This window comes from Triticum urartu, chromosome 4 (genome assembly GCF_003073215.2).
Source record: "Triticum urartu cultivar G1812 chromosome 4, Tu2.1, whole genome shotgun sequence".
Classification (NCBI taxonomy): domain Eukaryota; kingdom Viridiplantae; phylum Streptophyta; class Magnoliopsida; order Poales; family Poaceae; genus Triticum; species Triticum urartu.
The window spans coordinates 528,383,811-528,397,737 of NC_053025.1; the positions used below are offsets into that span (position 1 = coordinate 528,383,811).

At 52.7% G+C, this 13,927-nt stretch overlaps 1 protein-coding gene across 1 annotated transcript; it reads right to left on the reverse strand.

The window, feature by feature from the left end:
- Positions 1-803: 803 nt before the first annotated feature.
- LOC125552464 (G-type lectin S-receptor-like serine/threonine-protein kinase At2g19130) lies at positions 804-3,718 on the reverse strand. The gene has a single exon (XM_048716024.1). It carries the CDS (start codon positions 3,652-3,654, stop codon positions 1,180-1,182), a length of 2,475 nt encoding a protein of 824 aa, XP_048571981.1. The 5' UTR covers positions 3,655-3,718; the 3' UTR covers positions 804-1,179.
- Between the last annotated feature and the right edge of the window lie 10,209 nt (positions 3,719-13,927).

Genomic DNA, 13,927 nt, shown 5'->3' on the forward strand with positions numbered 1-13,927 from the left:
AACCTCTTGCAGCTCCACTTGTCATCAAGACATCAACCTTTCTGTGTCTTCGACAGTTGGTTCTCTCATGTACTCCGCTCCAAACACATTTTCCAAGGCCTTGAGCAAACTTGAGAGTGACATCAAGACATGTGCTCCCCCCGTCCGAAGCATCTCACCAACGACATTCGTGGCAGTACCTAATACAAGCATCTTCAGAGCAGTTGTGCATTTCTGCAAAGGAGAGAATGTCAGTTGTCCATAACAATCCTTTCTAGAGTGAGGTAGGGATCATGTGCCTCCACACCCTCCACCACACCCCAAGAACAAGGGTTTGGTCATCCAGAAGTGACGTCGGAAAAACCCATCATGGAATTTTGGCTCAGGTTGAAAGCAGTCCTTGTACAGCAGGCATGCGCCAGCGTTCATATCCTGGTGTATAATTCTCCCTCCTTTGAGCGAAACCTTGAACTTTAGAATATGCTCCACTTCCTTCTCCATTTCATCATCATCATGTACTCTTGACCCGACGAATCGACAAACTCTTGTTGGATGAATTCATCAAGATCATTATTCTGAAACTACTCATCTGACAAATTCATCGTTTTACCTAAAAAAGAAAAAAAAACAGCTTGGACATTTTGTGAAACACTTCGAGGGCAAGGTATATGACCGGAGGAGCAGGACGTACGGCGGCATCCGGGGCTCTGACCGAGTCAGGGCGACGAGGCCGGCCATATAGGAGAGATTTAAGGAGTTTGATTGTAGATGCTCTAAGTAGGGCTCGCAAGCATAGGATTTTCGCCTATGAAAACAAGACCAAGGAAATGTAATGCAGTTCTTAATTTTTCTAGATTCAGGAATCTCCACAACACCCTAAAAATTCAACATAGTACTCCACTAACTCAATACGAGTATTACTACCAGGGCACTGCTCCTTCGAACTTCCGTGATCCGACGCACACAACGAAAATTAACTAGTACTCTTTTTTTTTTTGCGGGTCGACAATTAACTACTCTCTGTATAAAAGAAAATATAAGAGCGTTTAGTGATCTTATATATTTCTCTACAGAGGGAGTACCTTCAAACTATACAAGCATTCCCCTAAAAAAACCATACAAGCATTTCATATTCACTCGAGTTATTTCTTTTTTTTTTGAGAATCCACTCGAGTTATATGATGTGGCTAATTTTCGCTCTCACGCCTTTTCTGTCGCTAGTTTGTTACTGCTCTCCGAATAGAATTCATCCTGTTCACCTCCACCGGCGCCTGCGTTCACCTTCGCCAGCATGTGAAGCCGGGACGGGACCGGCGGTAGCCCGACGTCGGCGACTCCTTCAAGCTGCTGCACGACGAGCCCCATGGTCGGCCGGTCAGCCTCCTCGTCCTGGATGCACCAGCAGGCGATCCTGCAGAGCCTCTCCAGCTCCTTCACGTCGGCCTCCTTGGCCAGCCTCTCGTCGAGCAGCCCGACCACGTCGCCCTCGTGCAGGCTCACCGCGGCGTGCACCGGGAAGTACATCCCGTAGCCTCCCTTTTCCGATGGGGCATTGTTGCGCCGGCCGGAGACGAGCTCAAACAGCACGAGGCCGAAGCTGTACACGTCGGCCTTGGCGGTGACCGGCGAGCCGGCGAGCCACTCCGGCGCGAGGTACCCGAGCGTGCCGCGCATCGTGGTCAGGACGCGGCTGAAGTCGCGGCCCACGAGCTTGGCCATGCCGAAGTCGGCGAGCTTGGCGCCCAGCTCGTCGTCGAGGAGGATGTTCTCCGGCTTGATGTCGCAGTGTATGATGCACTCGCGGCACTTCTCGTGCAGGTACGCCAGGCCCCTGGCCATGCCGAGCGCGACGCCGTACCTCTGGCCCCAGCTCAACACCTTCGCCGCCGAGCCGCCGCCCTTGAACAGGTGCGAGTCCAGCGAGCCGTTGGCCATGTAGTCGTACACGAGCGCCCTCTTGTTCCCCTCGGAGCAGAAGCCCCGGAGGCGGACGAGGTTGACGTGCTGGACCACGCCCAGGGTGACCACCTCCGCTCGGAACTGCTTCTCGCCCTGCCGGAGCCCGTCCAGCTTCTTCACGGCCACCGGCGTCGCGTCCGGGAGTACGCCCTTGTACACCGTGCCGAAGCTCCCTCCACCGAGCTTCTCCGAGAAGTTCCTCGTCGCGGTCCTCACGGCCTGGTAGTCGAACAGCAGCAGCGAGCCCTGCCCCTGCACCGCCGTCACCTTCCCCTTCCCCCGCCGCCTCCGCAGCATCACCGCCGCCACCACCCCGATCACGAGGCTTGCCAGGAGCACCACCACGGCCGCAACTACGCTCCCGAGGATCACCATCGATTTCTTCCAAGAATGCGCCGGTGACGATGACGACGCTGCCACCTCGGAGCGCGCGACGCGGAGGTGAATGACAGCTCCGGCGAGGCCAGGATCGCCACCTTGGTCAATCGAGAGTGCCCTCAAGTTAACGAGCTCGCCCTTCCACATGGAGCACTTGGTTCCATCGTACACGTACGCGGTGCAGGAGCAATCTTTCAAGCAAGTGCGCTCGCAGTCCCTGTCACCCCTAACTCCGGCGGCCTCCGATGAGCCATTCGGGAGCTGCACGGGGTTCGGCAGCTGCATGAACCTGTCTTTGGTACAGTCCAGTAAGGTCCGCCTCTCGCATCCGGAGGCGGTGTTCTGCAGCTTCCACTCTTGCTCCGACCTCGGGACGAAGCCGGCGGGACACTGGCACGCCGGGCTGGTGGTGTTGCTGCACAACCCGAAGGGGCCGCACGAACCGTGGACGTCGCAGGCGTCGTGCGGCTCCGAGCAGAAGAGGATCCACTTCCCTGCCATGTCGCTCCACTGGCGCCGCCGCATCTGCCCGTTGACGTCAAGCATGAAGTTGCCGGCGCCCATCATCGGGATCCGGTCGTGGTAGCTGAAGAAGTTAACAGTGCCGTTGCGCGCGTAGGGGAACCCGGCGAAGTAGCCCGACCGCATCTCCGGCACGTTCACGAAGATCTCGCCGTCCCACAGGCCGGTCGTCCAGTACTGGCGGTGCTCGGCGCCGCCGGCGTCGGAAAACAGGTCGAACTTGGGCTGCCCGCGCGCGTCGATCTCCATCGTGAACGCGCCGGGCGCCGGGTTCTCGGCGTCCGTCCACGACGTGAGGAAGCTGTGGACGCCGGCGCCCCTGTTGTAGCCGAGCCTGGCCCCGGGGAGCCAGGTGTCGGTGGGGTGGTCGAAGCTCTGCCACACCACGTAGGCAGACGACGACGTCGCGTTGCTCCGCCGCACCACGAGGTTGCCGTCGTCCTGGAGCGTGGCGACGGTGGTGCTCGGGGGCGACCGGGAGGACGCGTTGGACGACCACAGCAAGGTGTCCGACGGCATCGTGAGGAGGAGCAGCTCGCCGTGGATGCTGAGCATGAAGCGGGAGGTCGACGGCTTGACGATCGGGTGCTCTCGGTTCGCCACCCAGACGACCGTTTGCTTGGAGATCTTCTTGTACCAGATGCCGACGTAGTGCTTGCCGGAGTTGCCGGGGGAGAAGAGGCCGAGCTCGAATTCGCCGCCCTTGGACACCAGTGTCTCGTTCCATGGGAGTGCTTGGCCTAGAGCGAGGGTGTCGATGGCAGTCGTGGGGAGCTGTAGGCTGGAGAAGAGCAGGAGGAGGAGGAGGAGGAGCATGGTGGCATGCAAATTGGAGGATTTTGCTACGATCTGGGTATGATTGGTTTGTCTGCACTCTGCTGGTGCCGATAAATAAGTAGCCGAGCCTGGGTTAACCTGGCGAGCCGAAAATTTAGCCCTCGTTTCATTTTCCCCACCAAAATCTATATTTTTCATTTTTGGAATGCCTAAGGATCATGCTGACTGAAAGCGACTTACGTTCCAGTCGATTCTATCAGGACCGTTGGATGTCAATTCCTCCCAATTTTCAGGCAACTGACAAACAAAAAATCCACAAAATTCCAGTTACAGAGAAGACTCTACAAATGAATGAAGACCGGATTGAAGCAGATCCACTGACGAACGGCGGCAGCGGTGGCCCCTGGCCGCGGACAGTTATCTTGGGGGCCGCAACGGGTTAGGACGGCGGTGCGTGCTGGTGCTGACTACGGCGGCACGGTGTCCGCGGTCTGGCTGGCGGCTCGGGCGGCGGTGGCTTGGCAATCTCCCTTCTTCCGGGTCGGAATCGGTAGCGTGCGGGGCTAGTGTCGGCTACGCGCATAATGGCAGCTTCTCTGACCTAGGGTTTGTGCTTGGGCAGGCCAGATCTGGACCCGAGGCAGATCGGGTGGATTCTCTGAGTAGGCGAGGTTGGGCTCGGCCCACGATATGCTCGTGAGTGTTGTCTTCGCAGGTGTGGTGGTTGTCCTGACAATGCTTCCCCGTCTTGCGGTGTGGCACCAATGACCATGGACTTGGTATTGTGCAAGCTCAACTTGGCAGCGGCCGTTGGTAGGCTTAGGGTCGTGTCCCCAAGGTCGGTCGGGACTGGTAGGGGATGCATGCGTTGTTGCCTCCTACGTTGGAGGTGCTGACCCAGATCCGGAGACTGATGTCGGGCTAGGAGAGGAAGGTTGGTCTTTTACTGTCGGGGTTGGTGTGTCGTGAGGTGGATGGATGGCGGTGTCTCGGGACAAGGATGCCCGGGTGCGGCCCCGAACTGCGGCCCCCATGGTTGGCTCTCCAGCGGGCCTCATGACGGTGTTGCGGTTTCCCCTCTTGGTCGTGTGGGCGGCGAGAGGTCTAGCTGCACGTGGCTCAGGCTCGTGGAGGAAAGCCTGCGCCGCGTTGTACTCTGACCTCACGGTGTTTTGCTTCGGTAGCATAGTTTCTGCGTTGTACAGAGATCCCGGGGTCTACTTTGTAAGAGGGCTACCTCTTCACCATGTGTCATTTGACCGTTTAGTTTGGTCGTTGCTTTATGCGTGGGGCGAGCCTGTTTCAAGGCTGCACCAAACTTATCATGATTTGAGCATTTGTGAATAGAGTCATGCCAGAACACTCGGCGGTAAGAAAGTTTTGAACGTCCGTTGTATCTCTGAGTCTTTTTGCCCAAATAATTTGCGGTGGTGCCTCATTTTCGTTTGGCAGTGTATCAATCATGGTAGAACGAAAAATGTCATCGAGAATGAACATGCTAAATGAACTATTTAGTACTTCCGAAAAGTATCACGTCCTGCCATTTTGGAGAAAAGTAAGACCTTTTGGGAAGAGAGCAAGTCAGCAAGTAATGTAACGTTCCCTTAAAAAATAATGATTATGTCACATTCGAACTTAATAGCGCCGAAAACAACAGCAAGACCAGGCACCAATCTTCTGTGGCACGGCTCATTTCCAGTCCTTTGTGTTTCATTTTTCATCATTTCATAAGTTGGCCTCGGGATTTTCACTCATTTGCCAGCAGTGACCTGCAAGCAGCATTGCTTACTTAGCATATAATTTATGTTTCATCACTGGCCTGTTAGTTGGTTTGGTGTCGCTTGTTTGAAGGATCTGTTGAGCAAGCGGCGAGAGATGATGCAATCATGCAACTAGGCAAGTACTACGTGCTGGCGTTTTCTTGCACACGCAGCATCAAGGCGTGCGTTATCCTTTGGAGCCCGGCATTTCATCCACCCGCATTCAACAATTCATCAACCGAAAAGGCCAACGGAAATCAATGTGCGCGAGTACTGCGTCCCACTTGAGATAATGGAAACGTGTACCTGTTACAAACAGGCGATGATCTCCGTTTCAAAAAAAAAAAAGGCGATGATCAGGTACTGGCACAGCCGTGCAGTATAATTTTCTTGAGCGAGCAGCACTCTGAGTTTGGACATACCCAGTAATTACTGATGGATGGCATCCCCCGTTAATTCCGGCTAGCTGAAAAATATCGCCAAAGACGGACAAGTACTCTTGGGCGGATGCATGTCATCAGTGAAGAAATCGATCAGCCGTGACAGCCCAAAGACTCGGTAAACGGAGTTAATGGATGCGACGTACTCCATTAACTCGGGTAACATGTGACGGCCCACGGATCAGGAGTGAAACAGGGATGAGCATGAGCGACGGAGACGCCAACGAATGGAGGATGCGGCCGCGACGACGATTCAGAGAAGTTTGCTCCGCTGATTTGGACGCTGCGCCCTTCTCCTGTTGCCAAGGGTTGAAATCGTCGCTCGATGCATGGTAGGAAAGGGCCCCGATTTATTGCTGTTGGTTGGCCGTCGCGGTTACGGTGTCGATTGCTGTCGAGCTGCCGTGCATGGCGATGCCCAGGGCGGAGACGTAAGCGTCCAGCCGTTCAATGAATCGGACCCAAAATATCGGCCTTTTCTTCCTCTGAGATAATTCGCTGTGCGACGGGAACAGCCAGAGAAACTTTAATTTTTTTAACGTTTTTAGGGCAGTGATAAAGTGAGAAACAAACCAGCCCACGAATTTTATTTTTTAACACGGTACACACGTAGGTGCTCATATATACGCGCATACACTCACTCTATGAACACACACGTGCATCCTGCCCCTATGAGCATCTTCGAGAGACTGAGCTACCATATGATCTTGAGATTGATGAAGTCACCACAGACGTGTCGTAGTCAACAGAAACGTCTCCTCCCACTGAACGCGCATCGCCGAAAAATCTGAAATAAATCCAGAAAAATGCGAGCACTAGTATTTGATTCATGGTGGGCTGAGGATATCACCTTCTTTCTAACCATCCAGCCACGGGGTGGTTCGCGAACCAGGCCACATAACTGGCTGGCGTGGCACTTGTAAACCGCGCTTAAAGCATCTACAGCAAACACCCAAAAATAGCTGTCATGTAAAAAATGTCATTTGGTTGGGCAAAAAAGAACCCCCGCCTTCAACAGGTGTCCTATAGCTGCATGCAGGCACGGTGATGTAACGCATGTGCACGCCTAGGGTGGCGGCGGCGAGTTCAACTAGATTGTTCTGTGGGCGCATGTAAAAAAAATGTCATTTGGTCACAATTTGGGCAAAAAAACACCGTCAACAGATGTCCTATAGCTGCATGCAAGCATGGTGATGTGACGCCTATGCACGCCTATGGTGGCGGCGGCGAGTTCAACTAGGTTGTTCTGTGGGCGGCGAGGGGTGTGGATTGCATGGGTTGCGGGCGGCCGACTCTGCACAGGTAGATTCCGCTGACAGAGAGCGCGCCCATGGCCCGTGGTGGTACACTTTCGATGGCGGCAGTGCCGGTTTGGCTTGTGCTGGGGCGTTCACGCATCGCCAGAAGGGTGATGCAGGCTTTCCTCCATGAGAATGTTGACTTTGTTCAGCGGCTAGATGGCAGCCCATGATGGACGAGGACAGACTCGCCATGGGGGCGTCGTAGGCGGGAATGGTTGGTGTGGCTGAGGCTACCGGGGCGGTTGAAGGTGCCGGCTGCCTACCCCCTCCCCCCACCCATGTCAAGATATGGAGTGGCTAGGTCTGATGGCATGTTCATTGATGCCCCCTTCGGTGGTGCTACAGGCCTAATCGCTAGTACAAGGGAAAGGTGTGCCCCCCTTATCTAGGACTAGATTCACCTATACGTGGCATGGTGCCTCTTTGTCGGGTGACCGAAGGACCGACATTGGCCTCTCACCGCTCTTCCGTTGTGGCGGGGTCCCCTGGGTCGGGGGGTGGGGGTGGTCGTGTCTCATCATGTGGGTGGCGTCAGCATGTTTTGGCGTCGGTGTGATGTGTAATAGTGGATGCCAAAGCAGTGGTCCTGGATGGCGGGCTACCAGGGCCGATTTCGGTAGGCTCAGTGATGGTGGCGCTGGCTTGCTTCTTGGCCATGTGGGCAACAAGGGTTGTTGGAGCTAGTGGCCTTAGCTCTTATTCTTCCGCGGAAGTACGATGCCCAAATATGGGTCAAGTGGCCTGATATGTCTCCAGCGTATCTATAATTTTTTATTGTTCGATGCTATTATATTATCCATCTTGGATGTTTTATATGCATTATTATGCTATTCTATATCATTTTTTGGGACTAACCTATTAACCTAGTGCCAAGTGTCAGTTGCTGTTTTTTTCCTTATTTTTGTCTTTTACAAAAAATCAATACCAAACAGAGTCCAAACGGAATAAAACTTTTTGACGATTTTTCTTGGACCATAAGACACCTTGGAAGCTTCGGGAGGAGGCCAGAAGGGCAACGGATGAGCCACAAGCTCACCAGGCGCGCCCTAGGGGGGCGAGCTTGTGGGCCCACCGTGGTGCCTCTAACCCTAATCTCAGCTCCACAAATAACCAAATATTCCCCGTATACCAGAGGGCACACCAAAAATACTTTTCCGCCGCCACAAGTTTCTTTCCTCGTGAGATCCCATCTGGAGACCTATTCCAATATTCTGTCGGAGGGGATTCGACCATGGAGGGCCTCTACATCAACCTTGCTGCCCTTCCGATGATGTGTGACTAGTTTACCACAGACCTACGGATCCATAGCTAGTAGCTAGATGGCTTCTTCTCTCTCTTTGATCTTCGATACAATGTTCTCCTCGATGTTCTTGGAGATCTATTCGATGTAATCTTCTTTTGCGGTGCGTTTGTTGAGATCTGATGAATTGTGGGTTTGTGATCAGATTATCTATAAATATCATTTGAGTCTTCTCTATACTCTTTTATGCATGATTAAGATAGCTTCGTATTTCTCTTCGATCTACTGATTTGGTTTGGCCAACTAGATTGATTTTTCTTGTAATGGGAGAGGTGCTTTGTAATGGGTTCAATCTTGCAGTGTTCAATCCTAGTGATAGAAGGGGACATGACACGTATTTGTATTGTTGCCACTAAGGAAAAAAGGTGGGGTTTATTCATATTGATTGGATCTATCCCTCTACATCATGTCATCTTGCTTAAGGCGTTACTTCGTTCTTGTTAACTTAATACACTAGATGCATGTTGGATAGCGGTCGATGTGTGGAGTAATAGTAGTAGACGCAGGCAAGAGTCTTGTCACGGGGCACACCATCAGATGGTGTTCAGTCACATCTCGCAGGACGCCGAGCAAGTCCGTCGCTTCCCACGCAAGCACATCCTTGTCCGCTCAGAGGAAGCCGACTAGCGCCTCTTCCTGATCAGGGGGAGGCCAACGCCTATGGTGAAGGTGGGGCCTCAGCCCCTGTCATCAACTGGCACCTACTTTGTCTTGGCCCGATCCCGAGAGAACAATTGCTTCTTCTTTGTAGGTGCGGCTTCCGGGACCTTTGTAGTGTCTTTAGCGCCTGGTCGTGTGGCTGTCGCGGCCTTGAAGGCGAGCTTGAGGGCCAGGAGTGCATCTTTGGTGTCCCACGCCATGGTGATGATGCCACTACTTCCTGGCATCTTGACAACGTTGTAGCCGGGGTGTGTCGCCGCCATGAACTTGGCAAGGCCGGATACCTAAGGATAGCATTGTATGGGAGGCAGATGCGGGCGACGTCGATGTCAATAAGCTCGGTGTGGTAGTTGTAGCGCGTGCTGAAGGTGACTGGGAGGCGGATCTTCCCTAGGGGGGCGATGGAGCCGTCGACCACCCCTGAGAAGGGCCTGGTGGGGGTGAGCTGGTCGTATGGCACTTGAAGCGGATTGAAGGCTTCCACGGAGAGGACGTCGAGGCCAGCACCGCCGTCGATGAGGGTCCCGGATACCGCGATTTTGCTGATGGTGGGCGTGCACAACATCGGGAGTGCGCCGACGCCTTCCGTGATCTTGGGGTGATCCCTGGAGTCGAAGGTGATGGCGGTTTGAGGCACAACAAGGCCCTGAGGAGCCGCCTGCCGCGGCTGAGCAGCTCCCACCCGATGAAGAAGCTGCTTGACGTGGCGGCCCGAGGCCAGCACCTACGACCCATAGAGGATGGCCGCAACTGCATGGGGCATCGGGGCTGCCAAACGCACGATGAGCAGGCCGCACATCTCCTCCTAGGAAGCCACCAAAGACTCCGATATGCTGAGCATCCAGGAGCGCGGCACGCCCATGCGGGCCATAGGGAGCCAGTTCGCCATGTCCTTGTCGTCGCCGCCCACCGCCCATATGACCTGCGCGTACACCTGGAGGAACTCCGTGGGTTTGCCGCACCGTTGTACTATGGGGGCAATGCTGGCTTGAACTTCAGTGGCTGCCGCACCTGCCGCAGGGCGAGGGAAAAGGCCCGATGGCCCGCGATGTCTCCGAATGAGCCCAGCGGCCCGATGGGTGGGGTGGCGCCTGCCATGGGAACCACGCAGCACCGGCGGAGCGCAGATGATGAAGAGGCAGAGCTTCGACATGCCCCTACCTGGTGCGCCAAATGTCGGATTCAGGGCTTCGCAGACCCAAGAAAGATTCGAACTCTAGGGCATGTGCGAAGAACTCAACCTATCTAGCCTACCAGCCCGCCACCCCACTGCCTAGCTCGATTCGCATGAACAAGGAAGGAGATGAACACGATAGTTTACCCAGGTTCGGGCCACCTTGCGGTGTAAGACCCTACTCCTGCTTTGTGGTGGATTGGCCTCACGAGGGGCTGAGGATGAACTAGTACAAGGGATGAACAACCTCACGAGGTCTATGGGTGAGGGACTGAGTCGACCAAGGTCGGATCCTTTCTACAATGGTGGATAACCTATATTTATAGTGACCTCGATCCTCTTCCCCCAAAACATAGGCGGGAAGGGATCCCATAGTGGCCAATTTGAAATGGGACAAGTAGTACATCTTATCCTGACGAAAGGTGGTCTTCTCGAAGTGTAACTATCCCTGGGTGGTTTTGGTAATTCCTAACAACATATAGCGCATTGAACTAATGCTATTTCAAGATGATCATTTCAGAAAGTTCAATGATTGGCATGGCATGGATTAGGAATGTGGACCCCTCAAAATGCTAAGGACACATATTGGCTCAAACTCAAGACTCTACATTTTCATTTTAGTGATCCAAGATCACATTGAGTCCATAGGAGAAGCCAATACAATTAAAAGGGGATGAGGTGTTGCTTAATGGCTTGCTTGCTCAAAATGCTTAGTGATATGCTCCAAAAGCCCGCAACCACTTTCTCATATCCACATATGTCCCAAACCAAAAGTCAAACTCGGCCCTAGTGATTTGATCTATCCGGCGCCGCCGAGTTCACTTGACATAGCCACTGCCAGAAACCCTAGTCACTTCGATCTCACCGATAGGGATCTCGGTCTCACTGAGATGGGATTGCAAACTCTCTGTTTCCCTTCGTAATGTTTCGGTCCAACCGAGATGAGCGATCGGTCCCACCGAGTTCGCAATGCAAACTCTATGTTTCCCTTTCGTAACATTTCAGTCTCACCGAAATGAGCGAATCGGTCCCACCGAGTTTGCCTGACCAACTCTCTGTTTGCCTATTACAGAAATCGGTCCTACCAAGTTTATGTGATCGGTCTCACCGAGATTACGTTATGCCCTAACCCTAATGAAATCGGTCCCATCGAGTTGACATGTCGGTCCCACCGAAAATCCTAATGTTCACATTTTGAACTAAATCGGTCTGACCGAGTTTCATGATTCGGTCCCACCAAGTTTGGTGATTTGTGTGTAACGGTTAGATTTTGTGTGGAGGCTATATATACCCCTCCACCCTTCCTTCATTAGTAAGGAGAGACATTAGAACGTGACTACACTTCCAACATACATTTTCTGAGAGAGAACCACCTACTCATGTGTTGAGACCAAGATATTCCATTCCAACCACAAGAATCTTGATCTCTAGCCTTCCCCAAGTTGCTTTCCACTCAAATCATCTTTCCACCAAATCCAAATCTATGAGAGAGAGTTGAGTGTTGGGGAGACTATCATTTGAAGCACAAGAGCAAGGAGTTCATCATCAACACACCATCTATTACCTTTTGGAGAGTGGTGTCTCCTAGATTGGTAGGTGTCACTTGGGAGCCTCCGACAAGATTGTGGAGTTGAACCAAGGAGTTTGTAAGGGCAAGGAGATCGCCTACTTCATGAAGATCGACCCTAGTGAGGCAAGTCCTTCGTGGGCGATGGCCATGGTGGGATAGACAAGGTTGCTTCTTCGTGGACCCTTCGTGGGTGGAGCCCTCCGTGGACTCGCGCAACCGTTACCCTTCGTGGGTTGAAGTCTCCATCAACGTGGATGTACGATAGCACCACCCATCGGAACCACGCCAAAAATCTCCGTGTCTACATTGCGTTTGTTCCATCCAATCTCCTCCCTTTACCTTCATATGCAATGTTTATATTCCGCTGCTATACTCTTAGACTTGCATGTGTAGGTTGATTGCTTGACTTGTGCTAAGTTGCTAAAATCTTCCAAAACTTAAAATTGGGAAAATGCTAGATTTTTATTTGGTCAATTAGTCTAATCACCCCCTCTAGCCATACTTTCGATCCTACATCTTCGCCTACAAAGCTTCTGGTCGTGACGCAGCGGTGGGCTCGGCGATGACATCCGTCCTGCCACACTGGCGGACTTGGTCTCTTTGCATCCGAATGGAAACCTTTGCCTGATTCCTCAGGAACCCACGCCTGCCCTTGCCTCCTTAGCACCAAAGAGGAAACTGTGTTCTCTGAGCCTGCTGGCGCCCGCTTGCCGGCGCCCGCCTGCCTTGGTCGTCATGGCTTGCATCATGGTAGCCTCATGAGGCTGGGTATCTGCATAGAAATCTCCACTCCTCACAAGACCACCTGGGGAGGCCGCTCCCTCGGGAGGTCTTGAGGTTGTCCGCCTCGCGAGGCTTGGCCCCTCACGAGGGTCTTGTCTTGGTGGCCTTGTGGATGGGCCATACCTGGCCGTCGATGGAGCCACGCCATGGGCCGCAAGCAGGCAAGTCTAGGTACCCTGGTTCCCAGAACACCGACAAAAAGTTACATGTTGTTTTACCAAAAGTACAATTAGGTTAGTATAGCGAGTGTGGACAAGTGGTGGCAGCGTTTGCGTAATTGTCCCTAAGCAAGTCACTAAGTTAATAGACCGATAGCAAGTTTTTATGTGGGAGAGGCCACTGCTAGCATGCCATCCCTTACTTGGAATTCTATGCACCTGTGATTGGAACTATGAGCAAGCATCCGCAACTACTAAAGCTCATTACGGTAAAATCCAACCATAGCATTAAGATATATTTGTCCCCGTTTAATCCCGTATGAATCAATTTCTATGGTAGGAAGAAGTTTCCGTCACTCTTGCCCTCCAATGCATAGTCCTATCAACATACAACTAATCATATGGTGTGATCCACACGCGCGCTCATATGATGGGCACAAAAGGACAACAACATAACCACAAGCAAATTAAACCAATCATAGCAATTCACCAATTACCCCAAAGGACAATAGAAATCTACTCAATCATCATAGGATGGCAACACATCATTGGATAATAATATGAAGCATAAAGCACCATGTTCAAGTAGGAGTTACAGTGGGTTGCGGGAGAGTGACCGCTGAATATAGATGAGGGAAGGTGATGGGGGTGTTGATGAAGATGGCGGAGTTATTGGTGTAGATTACCGCCACACGATGATTGCCCCGGTGGCTTTTTGGCGCCACCGGGAGAGAGGGGGAGAGAGCCTCCCTCCTTCTTATTTTTCCTTGGCCTCCCCCCTGGATGGGAGGAGGGTTTCCCCTCTGGTCCTTGGCCTCCATGGCTCCCGGAGGGCAGGAGCCCCTCCAATACTGGATCTCTCTCTGTTCTCTTCTGTTTCACGCTCTTGTTTTCTGTCCTTCACGATTTCTTAAATTTTAGGAGATTCGTAACTCTGATTGGGCTGAAATTTGGAGGGCATTTTCTTATGAATATTATCTTTCTTGCGGCGAAAAAAAGGTACCAACCTCCTTACAGGGGACCCACAAGCCTGTCAGGGGCGCGCCCTCCAGGCTTGTGGTCCCTTCGGGCATCGTCCCGCATTGATTTTTCTTCCCAAAAATCACATATATTCCAAAATAATTCATCGTAATTTTTTATCACGTTTGGACTTCGTTTGGTATGGA